We start from the raw sequence: 14,344 nt of genomic DNA, 5'->3' as shown, positions 1-14,344 counted from the left end.
AGATATTTCTTTCTCTTTCTTGTGTATGTGTATGTGGGGGTGGGGTTCGAGCGCACACACATTGGTAGATTCGTCTAGGTAGGTATGTATGAACGTATGTTAGCTTATATTGGGTGTGCAATTCGAAAATGTCAATTCATGTTGCGGATATAATTTACTACTTCGAAAGTAGCTAGTTAGAAAGGCAAAAGTTTTATGATTATAGGTCCTAGAAATCCAAAAATTGGTGATAGCAATAAAATTGTTCGTTAAAAGCAGAACGAATGAAAAATTTTGTCAATGTTGAAAAATCTTTTCAAACATAAATAATTTATTTGTCTTATTTGATTTTTTACAAAAATTTGATTGATAAATTTTGTTGTATAATATTTAATACGTACGTTTAATTAATATGTTATGGTGTTGCTATAATTCGCAGTATCGGGGATTAAGTCACGAATTTTAAGCGCGCTTGCGAATGTCGCTCTTAATTAACAGCGTGAGCATAAATCATAAACGAGATGGCAAGCTAATTTTCGGACACCCTGTGTGCATGTAACGCAGGCGCAGGCAGCTGTCACCTTACACCCATGGAGGAGGCATGGGCTGCGGCGGCCATTCTCAACTTATCTCTAGGATCTTTGTAAACATGTCGTGAAATCCGAGTATTCAAGCAGTGGCGTAGATCGCGAGGTGGAAGGACCCATCGAAGCGTTCTCGAAGTAAGAATTAAAATCTCCGGAGAGTACGTTTGAGACTGCAACATTGCGCGCACGAGGTTTCCCTGGCAACCAGAACCATGGTGGCAACGTCTCTAAATGGAGCACGTCTTTGTTCCGTGCTAATAAAAGGACTTCAGGACGTGCTACCATCCTCTTTACCCTCTTCCTCATCTCTTAGTCTTCCTGCTTGGGCAATCATCCTTCCGTTATTCTCCGTAGCGATGGAAATATTCATCAAGTTATAATAATTTGATAATGATAGTTCGATATTTTTATTTTATGTAACAATGATCTTTTATGATTTCGGAAATGTATAATAAATTTCTATGTAAGCATTTTTCTGATGCGTTTTGCCAATATTTTGTCTTTAATCTTTTAATTACGAAGATATATGAATTAATGATTAATATTTTATAATTTAATACTAATAGAATTATATTTATTATAATCATAAAAAATAACTAATTACATATAAGGAATTTCGATTTCCTAAACTTTGTCTTATAATATTTTTAAATTACGTTATATTTATGAAATATTTTCTTAGATTATTATATTTTATGATTGAGCAATCAAAAACTATTTAACACAATTTGCAAATAGATAAATTTCAATATATTTATAACTATGTGACGTTTCGGAACTGTTGAAGGCTCCGAGCTCAAGACTTGCCAGACAAGAACCGCAGCAACGTGAAACATAATACAAGTTGCACCAGCCAGTCCTAAGCTCAGCCATGCGAAGCAGCCAGCGGCTAAGGAACGCGACGTACGAATCAGATTACATCTTACGTTGGCTGCTTATCTTTATTCTTCACTTTACTTCGCTTCAATTCACTTCATTTCGCTTCAGTGACAATCCTTCGATCGGCATCTTATAACTGCTCCGCGATATATATTCGTTCTTGAAAACAGCTTTCCAAGTATGATCACAAAATTTCACTTTTATCGAAAAATGCTTTAATTGCTAAGTTTAAACCATATAACACTTCTGGTATAAGCTTATAATTTTAAACCCATCTAAATGAAATATATAGATTCATAAATTTGTTAATATTTAATTTTGTTTTTACGATATCATGGTTTAATAAGGAAATAAGTTATAAAACGCTCTTTTTAGGAATAATTTACAAAAAATTTTATTCCTTACCATACAAGCTTATTTTTATTGTTTCATCCGGTTTCTTTGTTTTGAATTATATAGTACTAAATATTAAATATTCCTTAAAATTAATTAATATTTACTCATTGTCAGTTCCGCTAGCTTGTAAAAAGACGGGTGCTTGAGCACCTTGCGCAACCTGTATCAGTTGAGGTTGAGCTTGTATAGGAGCAGTTTGAATTATAATTGGTTGGTTACTTCCACCTTGTACTTGCATACGAATCATCTGAAGTTGCTGAGGTGTTAATTGTATCTAAAATCATAGATGAAATTGAATAAATAAACATATATAGATTAATAATAAACTCGTATTAGTCACTAAAAAATATACATACTGGTATTTGTTGAATTTCTCCACTAGGTGTTACAATTTGTTGTACAATTTGTATTCCCCCAGTTTGTGTTGTAGGTGTTTGTTGAGCTTGCTGTAATTGTATAATCTGTTGACCTGATGATTGTTGTGGATTTTGCACTGTTACTGTTTGTGCTGTACTTGCAGTTGTACTTTCCTGTAATTAAAGTATGCGATTAATAAATATAATTTTGTTTAATGAAATCAAAATATTTTACAAAAAGATATATACCTGTTCTACAGGACTACCAATGTTGATTGTTTGTATTTGTCCAGTAGAAGGTTGTACAATTTGTATAGGTTGTGTAGTAGCGTTACTATTTTGTACATTTTGGTTGGCAGAGGCTTGTTGCTGTGCTAATTGAAAGTAGTAATGTACTTGATCTGAGTTCATAGAAGTACGAACTGTACTTTCAGTTTGTGCTTTACTTTGTTTCAATTCATCTCTAGGCACTATATCAATTAGAAAATCAAATTGATCATACTTAGTTATTGCCATTGCTATATCATTTCTTTGGAGAGTACGTCTTTTATTATCTTCTGTATGTACCCATGCTCTTAATGTTAGTTCATGTATAAAGATTTCCGCTGCTTTAGAGAATAACATAGGAGCCTCAGCGCTTATCATCTTTACATCACCATCCAGTTTCATTATCTTTTTTATCCTAGCCAACGGCAATGATTGTGTTTTTAGATCCATCTATGAATTCAATAGTAAATAAAAATAGGAATATGTAATAATGATATTATAACATATATGATATCGAAATTGTTATTTACCGTAGTAATTTTTTTAATTTCTTCTGTGACTTTAGGCCAAAACTGAGTCAAAGCCTGTTGAGCCTCAGAATTACCAGGTGATGCAATTTGTAAGTCTCCATTTGAATCACCTTCAACTTCACTATCTTGGTTGCTAAATAATTGTATATAAAGTAATAAGTAATACACTCATTTATATTACAATATTATAATATATTTAATATACAATACACTATATTTTTATAAAATAATGTGTTACTTTTTTCTTACAAAAAAGAGCCACATAACCTAATAATATTCAAATAAACAGTTTTACTTACGCATTTACAAAGAATACCGACATCCTTTACAAATATTATTGAAATGATATAAAACAAAATATTTTAAATTATGAAAATCATATTGTCGTTTAAAATTAACACTATGTAAATTACAAATGCTATAATTTGTTGATTCTTGACAAATTCACATACAATAATTATTTGCACCAGTGATTATACCGTCATGATAATCAATTTTATTCTACTTTGAATTTTAGTATATCGACGATAGATGGCACTAATGTGCAGATTCATGGTTTGTGTATATATTCCTAGACGAGGTGTTAGGATGCAACATAGATTTATTTTACAGCTTATCATCTGTTTCACTCAAATGTGGTCGGTACACACTTTGTTTGTTGTGTAGTTTTTAATTTTGATATTTGTGCACAAATGAGGATAAAATCATTTAAATATGAAACTTTATCTATTTTTAAAGTTCGTTATATACTCCTCGTCAAAAAAATAACCCAGGTATGCTATCTTTAATTTTTCAATGACACGTGTAAAGTTTTTCATCTGTAATGTATAATATTAAAACATTATGAGCTCAGAATATACGGTTCGTTGAAAATAATTAAAAATATTATGAGGTTTAGTGTGTAACAAAAAAAAACTAAAATACTAAGGTCGAAATGATAACACACTCTGTTAATATGTTTAGAAATTGCTCAGTATTTCATGATCTATCAACGAGTAATTATTACAGTACAATATTATATAAATTTGTAAGTATAAGCTGCGGAAAAAAATTAAACGAATCTGAAAAAAAGTAAATTCTTAAACTAAAACAGCAACAGTTATCAGTAGCAAAAATATCGAAAGTAATAAGAAGTCGTAGAGTAATACACAATTTCTTAAAAAATGTTGAAGATTATGGTAAAAAGAAAAGTACTGGTCGGCCGTCATCGTTTTCCGATCGTGATAAGGGAGCAATTTTGCGTGTAGCTTCCAACTCGCAGTTAACAACGAAGCAAATAATGGAAAAATCTAGTGTTAGTGTTAGTCTAGCCAGTGTTTCAAATGTTCGTCGAGTTCTACTATCTTGCAAAGATATTAAGAGGCTAAAATTGAAAAAGAAACCTTCGTTAACAACGAAACACAAAGCGGAACGTTTACGCTTTGCAAAAGAAAGAATGCATTGGAAAAAAAAATGAAGAAGGGTACTATTTTCAGACGAAAAAGATTCAACTTGGATGGTCCTGATGGGTTCCAATATTATTTTTATGACACAAGAAAAGAGACAATGTCAGCAATTCGACGATAAATGGGAGGAGGCAGCGTGATGGTTTGGGCCGGCAGCGATTATTTTGGCAAGACAAGTATCAAGTTCATTGATGGGAGAATGAATAGTGTCTGATACTTAAATTTAATCAAAGAACAAATAAACAATCATGCAGAACGTATTTCTGGACCTGATTACATCTTTCAACAAGATAATGCACTTGTAAACACATCAAGATTGGTCCAATTATATTTTAATGAAAATAATATATTTATTTTGCCATAGCCTGCAAGCTCCACGGATCTTAATATTATTGAAAATTGCTGGGCAGAATTTGTTCATGGCGTATACGCGAATGGAAAGCAATATCAACATGTACAAGAATTAAAAAATGCAATTGTACGTGAATGGGATACGTTGAATCAAAATTATATCCAGAAACTATATAAATCGATACCAAATCGTATAATAGAATAGAAAATAAAGGGGGATGTTTCCATTATTAAATAAGTATATATGTTTGATAAGTAATTATTGTTAGTTACAATTTATGTTGATTATTATTTTCTTATTGTACATGTGTTATCATTTCGTTCTTAAAATAATTTTTTTTCTTACACACTAAACCTCATAATGTTTTGATATTATATGTTACAGACGAAAAACTTTACACGTGTCATTGTGAAATTAAAGATAGCACACCTGGATTATTTTTCTGACGAGGAGTGTAATATGATTATTAGCTATGAATAAATAGTTAAATCATAAAGATTAAATCAAGAAATTTAGTAATACCTTTTTTTTTATGTTAGGTTGGAGGCTAGGTGCTATAAAGTCAATAAATATGTACTGCTCTAATTTTTACTTTTATGAAATTAAATTTTGTGATAAGGAAGAATTAAATATAATTAAAGATAGTTAAAGATTTTAACTAAATAATCTCTCAATTGTATATATATCTGTACATTTATATTATAAAAGTAAGATGAGAAATACACAATATATACAATTTTCTAATATTCTCATTCATGCATAGCTTTGTAGCTACAGATACTTTGAAAAACTGCATTTACTACTTCTTTAGCTGTATGGGTGTCAGAAGTACTTATTCTAACAATACTTCCAAATTCACGAATGTAATGATCTAATTCCACGTCTTTGGATAATGTTTTTGTTGCCATATATTTATTTGTTAATTGTGATAATTTCAATAAATCAGAACTGAAAGCTTCATCTAAATCAAATAATTCCAAAGCTGGTGGTGGTAATTCTTGGAAACTTGGTGGAAATACCTGCATAAACATATTTTTATGTCATAATTCTTATTTAAGATGAATAATTTTAATAAACAATAATAGATTTTACCGAAGCTTGTGTGGCTGGTAATGGGGCCTCAAAATGTGGTGGAATTAGACTAAGCGGTTCATGTTTTACACCAAGCACTTCATAAGCCTTTATACAAACTGGTATCATGTCTAAATTTATTGAATAAAGATGATGTTTAAATAATTTGGTATAATCACGAGGATTATCCATTATATCCATATCTTGAGTGCATACTTTTGGATTATCAGCTTGTTGTGTTATATCTGGTATAAAATTATATTCCCAGAACTACATAAATAATATTGTCATTGATAACTATAAATAATCATTTTAGATTTCAGTAACTATTGTAATATAGAAACTTACATCTATATCATCCATTTGAGATTCTTTGATTACAATATCTTTTGATTCAAAAAAGTCAAAGATCATTTGTCTTAATAAATCATTTTTTTCTTTTTCAATATATGTGTCAGTTAACATTCTTGAAGAACCTAAAACAAGTAACTTTCCACCATTGCGTTCATTATAATGAAAAGCAGAAATGGGTCTATTTGTTGGAATTGCTAGTGATCCACTTGATAACGCAACTATTGATGGTTGTACTACATTTAAAGTTGCACCGTATGGATACAAAAAGTTCATGTCTCTGAAATAAGATAAATTAAAAATAAATTATTATTATCATTTTTGTGTAGCAAACGAATTAAATCAATACAATATTTTGTATTTATGTGATTTACATGTATTCATTGCTATTTCTTAGAAATATAGATTTATTTGACATTCCTTGAGAAATTAAACATTCCTTTGGATGCATTGTTTGACTGTAACTCATGCGTATAACACTATCTAAAAATTAAACAATAAGCAAGAGTATGTAAATTTTTTTTAATTTCACTTTCATTTAAGACTTTTACAATAAAATACCATTGTTCACCATTATGCCAAACTCTTCCAATAAAAAGTTTACATTAGTATTTGATTTTTTTTCACCACCTTCGCCGAGCATAACTAAAACATGCCCACCAGAATTTAAGAACGTTCTAATAGAATTCATTTCTAATTCTGTAAATTTATTTCGTGGACCAGGCAATACTAATATTTTACACGTCGATAACAATTCCTCTGTTAAAATATCGTTGTTTCTGAAATATAACAATAATTGTTAAAGGTATCTTGTTTTTAATTAAATTAAAGTATAACCACAATATATAAGTAGTAATGCATTACTCGACGAATTTCCATTTTGATTTCAACTTCCTTTGGAGTATTTTAAATTCTTCGTTCATTTTCCTTTCATTTTTTGACGCATCAAAAATAATGACATTTAAATTATTGTTGCTATCACTGCCGCCAAAAGTTGAGCTCATAGTGATTGTCACCTTATTATTATGAATCGAATAAGTATCAATAAATAAATTTCAAAACGATTCTTAATAACCCTTTTACCCTTTTTATCGCATTATTAATCAAAGATTTACTTAGAAATATATGCTTATATACAATTTCTCGTTGTTAGTGGCAACCAGAAACATATCAAACTTTTAAATGTAATTGGTTGACAGTATAGATATACATCAGAGCCGTCTATATTAAAAAACATTGATTTTACAATGATTCATAATATTCTATTAAACAGTTAAACGATAAATATAAAAAAAGAATGAATCTTAATTATTTTTATTACATTTGGGAAATGTTTGTAAAATTATTTTGGAAAATATAAAAAAAAGGAAGTTCAAACATTTTAAGTTATCCGTATTTTATAAAAAAATCATTCGATTTAGATTCAGAGGGAAAATAATTTTGAAAATGATATTAAAAATTATTTAGAGAAATAGGGAGAAAATTCAAACACATCTAAATTAAAAATAAAAGAGTAATTTATATTTGTAATTTACAATTAAGAGCAGATTTACAGGTATTTTAGAAATTATATATGTATGTATGTAATTTCAGGTAATACATATGTAAATACGATGAGCTTGATGAATGGATAAAATGCATCTAAAGATCAGCTGATTACATGTAGGGTAGATGGCGTCTTAGGTGACAGCATGATTGTAAGCAGTGTTCAAAATGGTTGATGATCCGCATGATTGTGGGCATTTTGTATTCATTTAAGAGTTAGCTCACACAAAATGACTGCGATTGTACAAGAAGATAACGAGTTAAAGAGGTTACTTGGTAACCCTGCAAAAAATGCTGGGGAGGATAACTTGATGGGTCCACCGCAAACGGTAAATTAATAAATATGTTCATACAGTGTGCACTTATTCTTATATTCTTCTTTTTACTCTTATATTTTATTTCAGACTAATGTTCCGCGACCAAGTACATCACAAAATTTGAACCCCCAATCACTGATAAATCCAATGACTCCAGCTAATAGTACAAAAGAAGTGATAGAACCATGTTTACAGTAACATAATTATTAGTATTATAAATCTTTTCTACTTTCATAAAAATTACCTTTTATATGTGTGAATAAATTTTATAAGGGATAAATAAATTTAATGTCCCTTAAATAAAAATGATTATTATTTTATTTAAAATTTAAAAATAGATGTATGATATATAGCGGAACTTTCTTCTTTTTCTTTTAGAAATGTAGTTTCTACAGTCAATTTAGGCATACAATTACCACTTATGTATATAAATACAAGGACGAGAAATTCTGAATATAATCCAGCAAGATTTACGGGTTTGGTCATGAGAATTAGAAATCCTAGAGCTACTGCATTGATTTTTCATTCAGGGAAATTAGTGTGTACAGGAGCTAGATGTGAAGAGGACTCTTTTCTAGCGACAAGGAAGTTCGCAAGAATAATTCAAAAGCTAGGTTTTACAGTAAGAATTATTATATAGTGTACGCTGAATAGACGAAAAAGTAATAAATTACTAATGTTTTATTTTTATTATATGTTGTTGCAGGTCAAGTTTTATAATTTTAAAATACAAAATATAGTTGCTACATGTGATTTAAAATTTCCGATTAAACTAGAAAATTTAAATCATATACATGGTCAATTTTCTAGTTATGAACCTGAGCTTTATCCAGGTCTTATATATAGAATGGTATCACCAAGAGTGGTATTGCTTATATTTGTAAATGGTAAAATTGTATTAACAGGTGAGAATGAATTAAAATGTTGCTTTTTAATCGTTCTTCTTTTTTATTATTAAGACTATTCTAAATACACATAATAACATTTTAGGAGCAAAGAATCGAGCTGAACTGCAGGATGCACTAAACAATATATACCCAATACTGAAAAGTTTTAGGAAGCAATAATAGAATTTTCAATATTTTGAGCTGCTTTTTACTTTAATATACGATTTGTATGAGGACAATCCAAATTTACTATACATTAACTGATTTAATTTAATTACATCAAATTGATATAACTTATTAACTTATTTATTAGTAGTGAATTTTATTGCAGTGATGCTTCATATTTGCAGTTATTGAAGAAATTTTAATGGATTTCGTGCAGTAAATTAATTGTGTAATTTATATAAAAACTGTACAAATGATATAGCATATAAAAATATAATATGCTAAATCAACGCTCTTGACATAGTTTACATATTTTGTATGTATAGAAATAAATGCAATACATCACTTTAAAATACGTATATACTTTTGAGTATTGTAAATAATAGGGATAATACCTGATTTTACATTACTGTGAAAATAAAGTACAATTGATAAGTACATAATGCATTTATAAAATTCTTATCTTACCTTGAGATATAGCTTTGAGATATAGCTCAAATGTTAAGTATGTTATCGAAAAGAAGATATTACAAATATATTTTACAGATAAATCAATTATCTAACATTTATAAACATAATTGCCAATACTTATTATTTTGAGAAACAGCAATAATATTTTAGATTCTAGAGAATTTGTGGATTAATAGAAATTTAGTAATTAATTTTTAGCAGCAGAATATATATATATTTCTTAAAAACATAACACATTTAGAATATTTAATATATCTCTTGTTTAATATATGTACACTGATTTGAAGTCGTTACTCTGCATTAAAATTAGTAATATGATATTAAAATATTTATGTAATTTTATTTAGCACCAGGTTTCCAGATTATTTAAAATCTGTTCTAGCTGCAGATTCATTTATGTTTCTCTGTGTTTTTCTTTTTACTGAATCACACTTTCGACTGAGGATGTTTTTTGATATATGTTAAAATACTGTAAAGTTTCGCAATCCTTGCATCTTAATAGTCTCCAGTGAAATATACCCGGTATTTTAATAGACGACATTTAAACCTTTCTTCGCCGCGATCGGCAACTTTTCACCTCGGAAAAACGGATTTTCTTCCTGAAATAATATATTAAAAGTTATATAAAATCTATTACCTACATTAGTGTTTAATTAACCGAAAATTAAAATAAGAATGAAATTTTAAATAAAAGATATAACTCAAATTAAAAGATTAAAAGTTTAATTTGAAAAAGCAAATGTTGTTTATTCTTTGTTCTAAATATATTTACAATTTATTACTCGGGAAGCAATCAGCAGCTATGCGGAAAGATACAAAGCAAGAATAGCAACACACCCAAACCGGCTAGCTGCGGAAACGTTCAATACCTTAAACATAGGCAGAAGGCTAAAAAGGAAGCACCCAGCAGACCTCACAAAGGATATAACCTAGCAAACGCGAGGATGGTACCCCGCTGGGGTTAGCCACTTACATGTTAATATAACTGCTAAAATATTCGACCTAATGTCCAAATTGGACAAATTGTGAATTTTAAGAAATAAATAAAAAAAAAAAAAAGAAAAATTTATTACTTTCTCTATTCCGAACGTCACATAAAATTCACTCTTTTTACAATTTTGTGACGAGAGTTTATCATTTCTAGGTGCATTCAAGATAGAGAAAACAAGGATAACGATTAAAGAAAAACTTAGAGATAAAAGTTTAGCGATTATTTAAGGGTTTTTTTTTATTATCCTTTTATCGCTTTGATCAGATAATTCAATTTAAAAAAATTAAATATATCTCTTACAGCTTGGAACTGATCGACGATTTGGTTGAAATTAGAGTTTGGGATGTGCATGCTTGGCATACTGTTGCTGTTTGCGGAGTCAACCGGACAATCCAACATGTGTTCCGTGTCACACATACAATCTTGAGCGCTTTGATAATCCCGGCTGAATGCCGCTGTATTTTCGAAATTCACGATACAATTATTTTCACCTGAACAATAAGCATAATCCGATTAGATTTTCTAACTAATATAAAATACATTATATACATTATATTATAATAAATATAATATATAATATTTTTAATCATAGCTCTATTAATATAAGTATGAATTTCGTTGACTTTCACTAACACTGCTATACTCCTCGAATATTTATGTTCCCTTTGTTTTGACAAACAAAAAGATTTTTAATATTTTAAGTAAAATTTTAGCACAAAATTAAAGCAGGAAATTATGTACTATCCATAATGTATTTTTCATAATTTCCTCAAATTCAAGAGATCTTTTAATATAAAAGAAATTCGATTGAGTTGATAATGATGCAGAGGACGTAGTTGGATTAATCACAAATATGTTAAATTAATTATATCGGTTACTTTCGGAAACGTTATAAATTTTTTTACGAATTATTTATACTATCGCAATCTGGAGAAAAAATCAATCACTTACTTGTATATCCAACCGGACAAGGATTCGGTGGTGTGCAATATGCAGGCAAAGCATTCTCTTTCTCATCCTTGATATTCTTTATGCTTCCAGGTTTAATTCTCTGTCTATCATCCACCTTATCGTTATTATTGACACGTTGGTGACTCCATAACGTGCTATGTTGCAAGTACTCCTGATCGCGAATGCTAGGATTAGGGTTCAAAGTGTCTATACCATCATAGTCAGCAGGTAATTCCATAGGAATTTCTTTCGGTTTGTCTTGATATTCCAGATAAGAATCTGCTGTATCCACCAGTTCATTTCCCATTTGATTGATCAGTTCTCGTAGAAGAGTATCAGTTAACAATTGCTCTTCCTAAAATTAACGGATAAATAGTAAATTAGTAAATTAAAGGCGTAAGCTATGGAGTATCAAGTAAAAAGACATTGATATATGAAGTATATTAAAAATAAGTAGAATTATAGGCAAGATGTTACCTTAAGTGGTGGAGGTAAATATACCAATGCTTGAACAGTAACAGCCACGGAAAGAAACAGGACCCAATACATTTTGTGTGATAGCTGGAATAGATAAAAAGTGGCAATTAATGTCCTATATGAATGAAATATTTGGGTTAATACTAATAAGTAAGATAATACTTATAAATATTTAGATTAATTTGTAATTAATTGTTTAGAATGATTGAGCGGAGATAGGAAATTAAGTTTTAATAAATCATTTATTTTAAGTTACGTTTATCTATAATATGCTTTTGCAACTAATAGAATCTTTCCTTGATACAATATTTTATGAAAAGTTTTAAAGGTATTTTAAAGGTAAACATAAATGATGTGTTGATATTTTCTAGAAAACAAAATGATCTATCTATAAAAAGTTATACACTATTACAAAGAAATTTTTGTTTGTATTGATAATTAAAAAGATATAGTTATATATATATTTTTTGTATATAATTACTATATAAGAAAGTAAATTCGAATGATCTGATATTTTTCATTTCTAAAAATAAGTAGGATACGTCTTCAACTTTAGTTCCTGACGTCTGAATCACTCTAATGTAATTAATAGTATATACATATAAGTAGTGTTATATAAGAAATAATTTTAAAATCTGATCTTGTATTTTATACCATATTCAGTTGGACAATTATTCGATTTGAATCTGTCACAAAGTACGTTCTTACAATAATTAAATACAGATGTTACACAGCAATAACGTACCTACTAAAATCATTATACGTATCACTATATAAGAACAAAATAATTTTCCCTCAATCTTCATTCACACCTAATAATTTCATCTCTAAAAACGAACAAAACATTTACATATAATACATCCAATAAAAAGTAACAACACTATCGATCATCAACTCACATCAACCCAATCTCGAGGAAATGAGTCACCTTTCTCATAATTTCCATCATTACGATTTTCAACTTAGCTTTTTCGTCCAAATATTCCAAATTGTCTCAAAACGCATAAATAAAAACGTCCTGGAGCAAAGTAACGAAGAACAAAACTTACCAATAATCGTAGAATAATCACAAGATGGGACGAGGAGATTCTCGAGTAGATTTCGCGAGTGTTAGAGTTCGGATTCGGGAGTACAGGTATCTTTGCCAACCGGAAGCGGCGCTGTGCTCGTGCGGAATCGAGGTATTGATCCACGCTTTCCACGCCGTTTTCCCCCCGGTTTCATCGGCCACTATACCACCTACGATCCTCTTTCGCAACCCACATTCGTAAAACCGTGTTACGAGCAAAGGTCGGCCCACAACCGAGCCTCGTGACGTGGTTTCTGCTATTAAGGATGAGAGTCTGTGGCTCACCGGCTCCATGTTAATTCCTGGATCAGACCGAGATATTCTCGTCGTTCGATGAATGAAGTGGCTACGCATGGAATTTTGGACTCTGGAATGCGCAAATTTTTGGCAACCTTTTGGAATTTTTCTCCGGGTTTTGGTATTTTCTTTTTGGTGTGGGTGTTTAGAAGATTTTTATAGGTCGTGGCCTCGTCGTATTCTTTTCGATATTTGCATTTTATTTATTGACTCGTTACTACTTTAATAGCTCTTTCTCTATTATTACTGTAAGGAGAGTCATCAAAAGTTAAGTTTCAAAATTATGTTATGTTTCAAAATTTGTATAAGGCTTGAAAAAAGAAAATTCTTATTTTTATTATTATCCTTTCGGTTAGTTCTTAAACTTTTTTTTTGAAAATTATTTCGAAAAGAATACTTTAGTTAAGTTTCTGTAAGATTTTCGGAAGAAGAGTAACGAGTGCAAAAAATAAATAAAGAACGTTGCTGTGACAAGAATTTGAGGCAAAAGTTTGTGAAAAATTTTTTGAAAAACGTTGAGAAGACGAAATCGATGTTGCACAGATGCTAACGCTTTCATAGAATACAGTTGATGGAAGGACTAAAATGCAAAATGGAAACGACGACATCAACAAGGGTTCAGAGATCAAAAGACCCCAAGCATTCATTATGGTCGTATATAAACGTCCATTAGTAATTGTCTCACTTTGCATACTTCCAATTCAATTTCTGAAATCGAATTGCTACCGTGTTTCCGCGTTCACCAACGAAAATTACCTTCTCTATTGAATCATGTTCTCGCGCAAGAGGAACATCTCGTCTTGTCTACAAATCATTCTGTTATAGCGAACGAATAAACTGCAAATTATTTGCGTTCATACGAAATTTGCGAATAGTTGCATACTTGTAACGCAATATGTGTAATCTTATTGTGTACTCGAATTTGATTAAGAATGAAGAATTTAATTAGGAATAGTATAAA

The 14,344-nt window shown here is 29.8% G+C and overlaps 4 protein-coding genes and 1 long non-coding RNA gene across 7 annotated transcripts; 2 read left to right on the top strand and 3 right to left on the bottom strand.

The window, feature by feature from the left end:
- Positions 1 to 290: 290 nt before the first annotated feature.
- On the bottom strand, positions 291 to 3,482 carry LOC126915815 (nuclear transcription factor Y subunit gamma-like). 2 transcript variants are annotated; one of them, XR_007710349.1, is made up of 6 exons: positions 3,294 to 3,482; positions 2,995 to 3,127; positions 2,447 to 2,914; positions 2,198 to 2,371; positions 1,851 to 2,115; positions 291 to 1,720 (listed from the first exon to the last, which is right to left on the bottom strand). XR_007710349.1 is itself a non-coding variant. In XM_050720839.1 (5 exons), exons 1-5 carry the CDS (start codon positions 3,314 to 3,316, stop codon positions 1,942 to 1,944), a joined length of 972 nt encoding a protein of 323 aa, XP_050576796.1. In that variant the 5' UTR covers positions 3,317 to 3,482; the 3' UTR covers positions 1,814 to 1,941. The 2 variants fall into 2 exon arrangements, 1 of the variants encoding a protein (XP_050576796.1); XM_050720839.1 differs by lacking the exon at positions 291 to 1,720 and having other exon boundaries at positions 1,814 to 2,115.
- A 291-nt stretch (positions 3,483 to 3,773) lies between these two features.
- On the top strand, positions 3,774 to 5,527 carry LOC126915818 (uncharacterized). 2 transcript variants are annotated; one of them, XR_007710350.1, is made up of 2 exons: positions 3,774 to 5,028; positions 5,176 to 5,527. It is a non-coding gene; the product is annotated as an uncharacterized LOC126915818 (long non-coding RNA). The 2 variants fall into 2 exon arrangements; XR_007710351.1 differs by having other exon boundaries at positions 3,774 to 5,045.
- Positions 5,466 to 7,415, bottom strand: LOC126915814 (intraflagellar transport protein 52 homolog). The gene is made up of 6 exons (XM_050720838.1): positions 7,078 to 7,415; positions 6,775 to 6,992; positions 6,588 to 6,696; positions 6,211 to 6,493; positions 5,884 to 6,132; positions 5,466 to 5,810 (listed from the first exon to the last, which is right to left on the bottom strand). Exons 1-6 carry the CDS (start codon positions 7,215 to 7,217, stop codon positions 5,541 to 5,543), a joined length of 1,269 nt encoding a protein of 422 aa, XP_050576795.1. The 5' UTR covers positions 7,218 to 7,415; the 3' UTR covers positions 5,466 to 5,540.
- Positions 7,416 to 7,888: 473 nt separating this feature from the next.
- Positions 7,889 to 9,486, top strand: LOC126915816 (uncharacterized). Its single transcript, XM_050720840.1, has 5 exons — positions 7,889 to 8,087; positions 8,163 to 8,269; positions 8,454 to 8,697; positions 8,782 to 8,980; positions 9,066 to 9,486. Exons 1-5 carry the CDS (start codon positions 7,989 to 7,991, stop codon positions 9,140 to 9,142), a joined length of 726 nt encoding a protein of 241 aa, XP_050576797.1. The 5' UTR covers positions 7,889 to 7,988; the 3' UTR covers positions 9,143 to 9,486.
- A 299-nt stretch (positions 9,487 to 9,785) lies between these two features.
- LOC126915817 (uncharacterized) lies at positions 9,786 to 13,229 on the bottom strand. The gene is made up of 5 exons (XM_050720841.1): positions 13,067 to 13,229; positions 12,018 to 12,101; positions 11,541 to 11,895; positions 10,890 to 11,080; positions 9,786 to 10,197 (listed from the first exon to the last, which is right to left on the bottom strand). The coding sequence occupies exons 2-5, from the start codon at positions 12,087 to 12,089 to the stop codon at positions 10,126 to 10,128; spliced, it is 690 nt and encodes a 229-aa protein (XP_050576798.1). The 5' UTR covers positions 12,090 to 12,101; positions 13,067 to 13,229; the 3' UTR covers positions 9,786 to 10,125.
- Positions 13,230 to 14,344: the final 1,115 nt, after the last annotated feature.

Source organism: Bombus affinis, chromosome 4, assembly GCF_024516045.1.
Source record: "Bombus affinis isolate iyBomAffi1 chromosome 4, iyBomAffi1.2, whole genome shotgun sequence".
Lineage (NCBI taxonomy): Eukaryota > Metazoa > Arthropoda > Insecta > Hymenoptera > Apidae > Bombus > Bombus affinis.
This window is presented reverse-complemented; position numbering and strand designations above follow the sequence as displayed.

What these genes read in the sequence shown, in the direction of transcription:
- LOC126915815 (XM_050720839.1), bottom strand. Translation starts at nt 3,316, where the DNA reads ATGTCGGTATTCTTTGTAAATGC. An exon ending in TCGGTATTCTTTGTAAATGC is followed by an intron (nt 3,128 to 3,293) that starts GTAAGTAAAACT and finishes ACAATTATTTAG; the next exon opens with CAACCAAGATAGTGAAGTTG. An exon ending in AAATTAAAAAAATTACTACG is followed by an intron (nt 2,915 to 2,994) that starts GTAAATAACAAT and finishes TTGAATTCATAG; the next exon opens with ATGGATCTAAAAACACAATC.
- LOC126915814 (XM_050720838.1), bottom strand. Translation starts at nt 7,217, where the DNA reads ATGAGCTCAACTTTTGGCGGCAGTGATAGCAACAATAATTTAAATGTC. An exon ending in TCAAAATGGAAATTCGTCGA is followed by an intron (nt 6,993 to 7,077) that starts GTAATGCATTAC and finishes GTTATATTTCAG; the next exon opens with AAACAACGATATTTTAACAG. An exon ending in TACCAGCCACACAAGCTTCG is followed by an intron (nt 5,811 to 5,883) that starts GTAAAATCTATT and finishes ATGTTTATGCAG; the next exon opens with GTATTTCCACCAAGTTTCCA.
- LOC126915816 (XM_050720840.1), top strand. Translation starts at nt 7,989, where the DNA reads ATGACTGCGATTGTACAAGAAGATAACGAGTTAAAGAGGTTACTTGGT. An exon ending in TGATGGGTCCACCGCAAACG is followed by an intron (nt 8,088 to 8,162) that starts GTAAATTAATAA and finishes ATTTTATTTCAG; the next exon opens with ACTAATGTTCCGCGACCAAG. An exon ending in TTCAAAAGCTAGGTTTTACA is followed by an intron (nt 8,698 to 8,781) that starts GTAAGAATTATT and finishes ATGTTGTTGCAG; the next exon opens with GTCAAGTTTTATAATTTTAA.
- LOC126915817 (XM_050720841.1), bottom strand. Translation starts at nt 12,089, where the DNA reads ATGTATTGGGTCCTGTTTCTTTCCGTGGCTGTTACTGTTCAAGCATTG. An exon ending in ATTTACCTCCACCACTTAAG is followed by an intron (nt 11,896 to 12,017) that starts GTAACATCTTGC and finishes CGTTAATTTTAG; the next exon opens with GAAGAGCAATTGTTAACTGA. An exon ending in TTGTCCGGTTGGATATACAA is followed by an intron (nt 11,081 to 11,540) that starts GTAAGTGATTGA and finishes CTTATTGTTCAG; the next exon opens with GTGAAAATAATTGTATCGTG.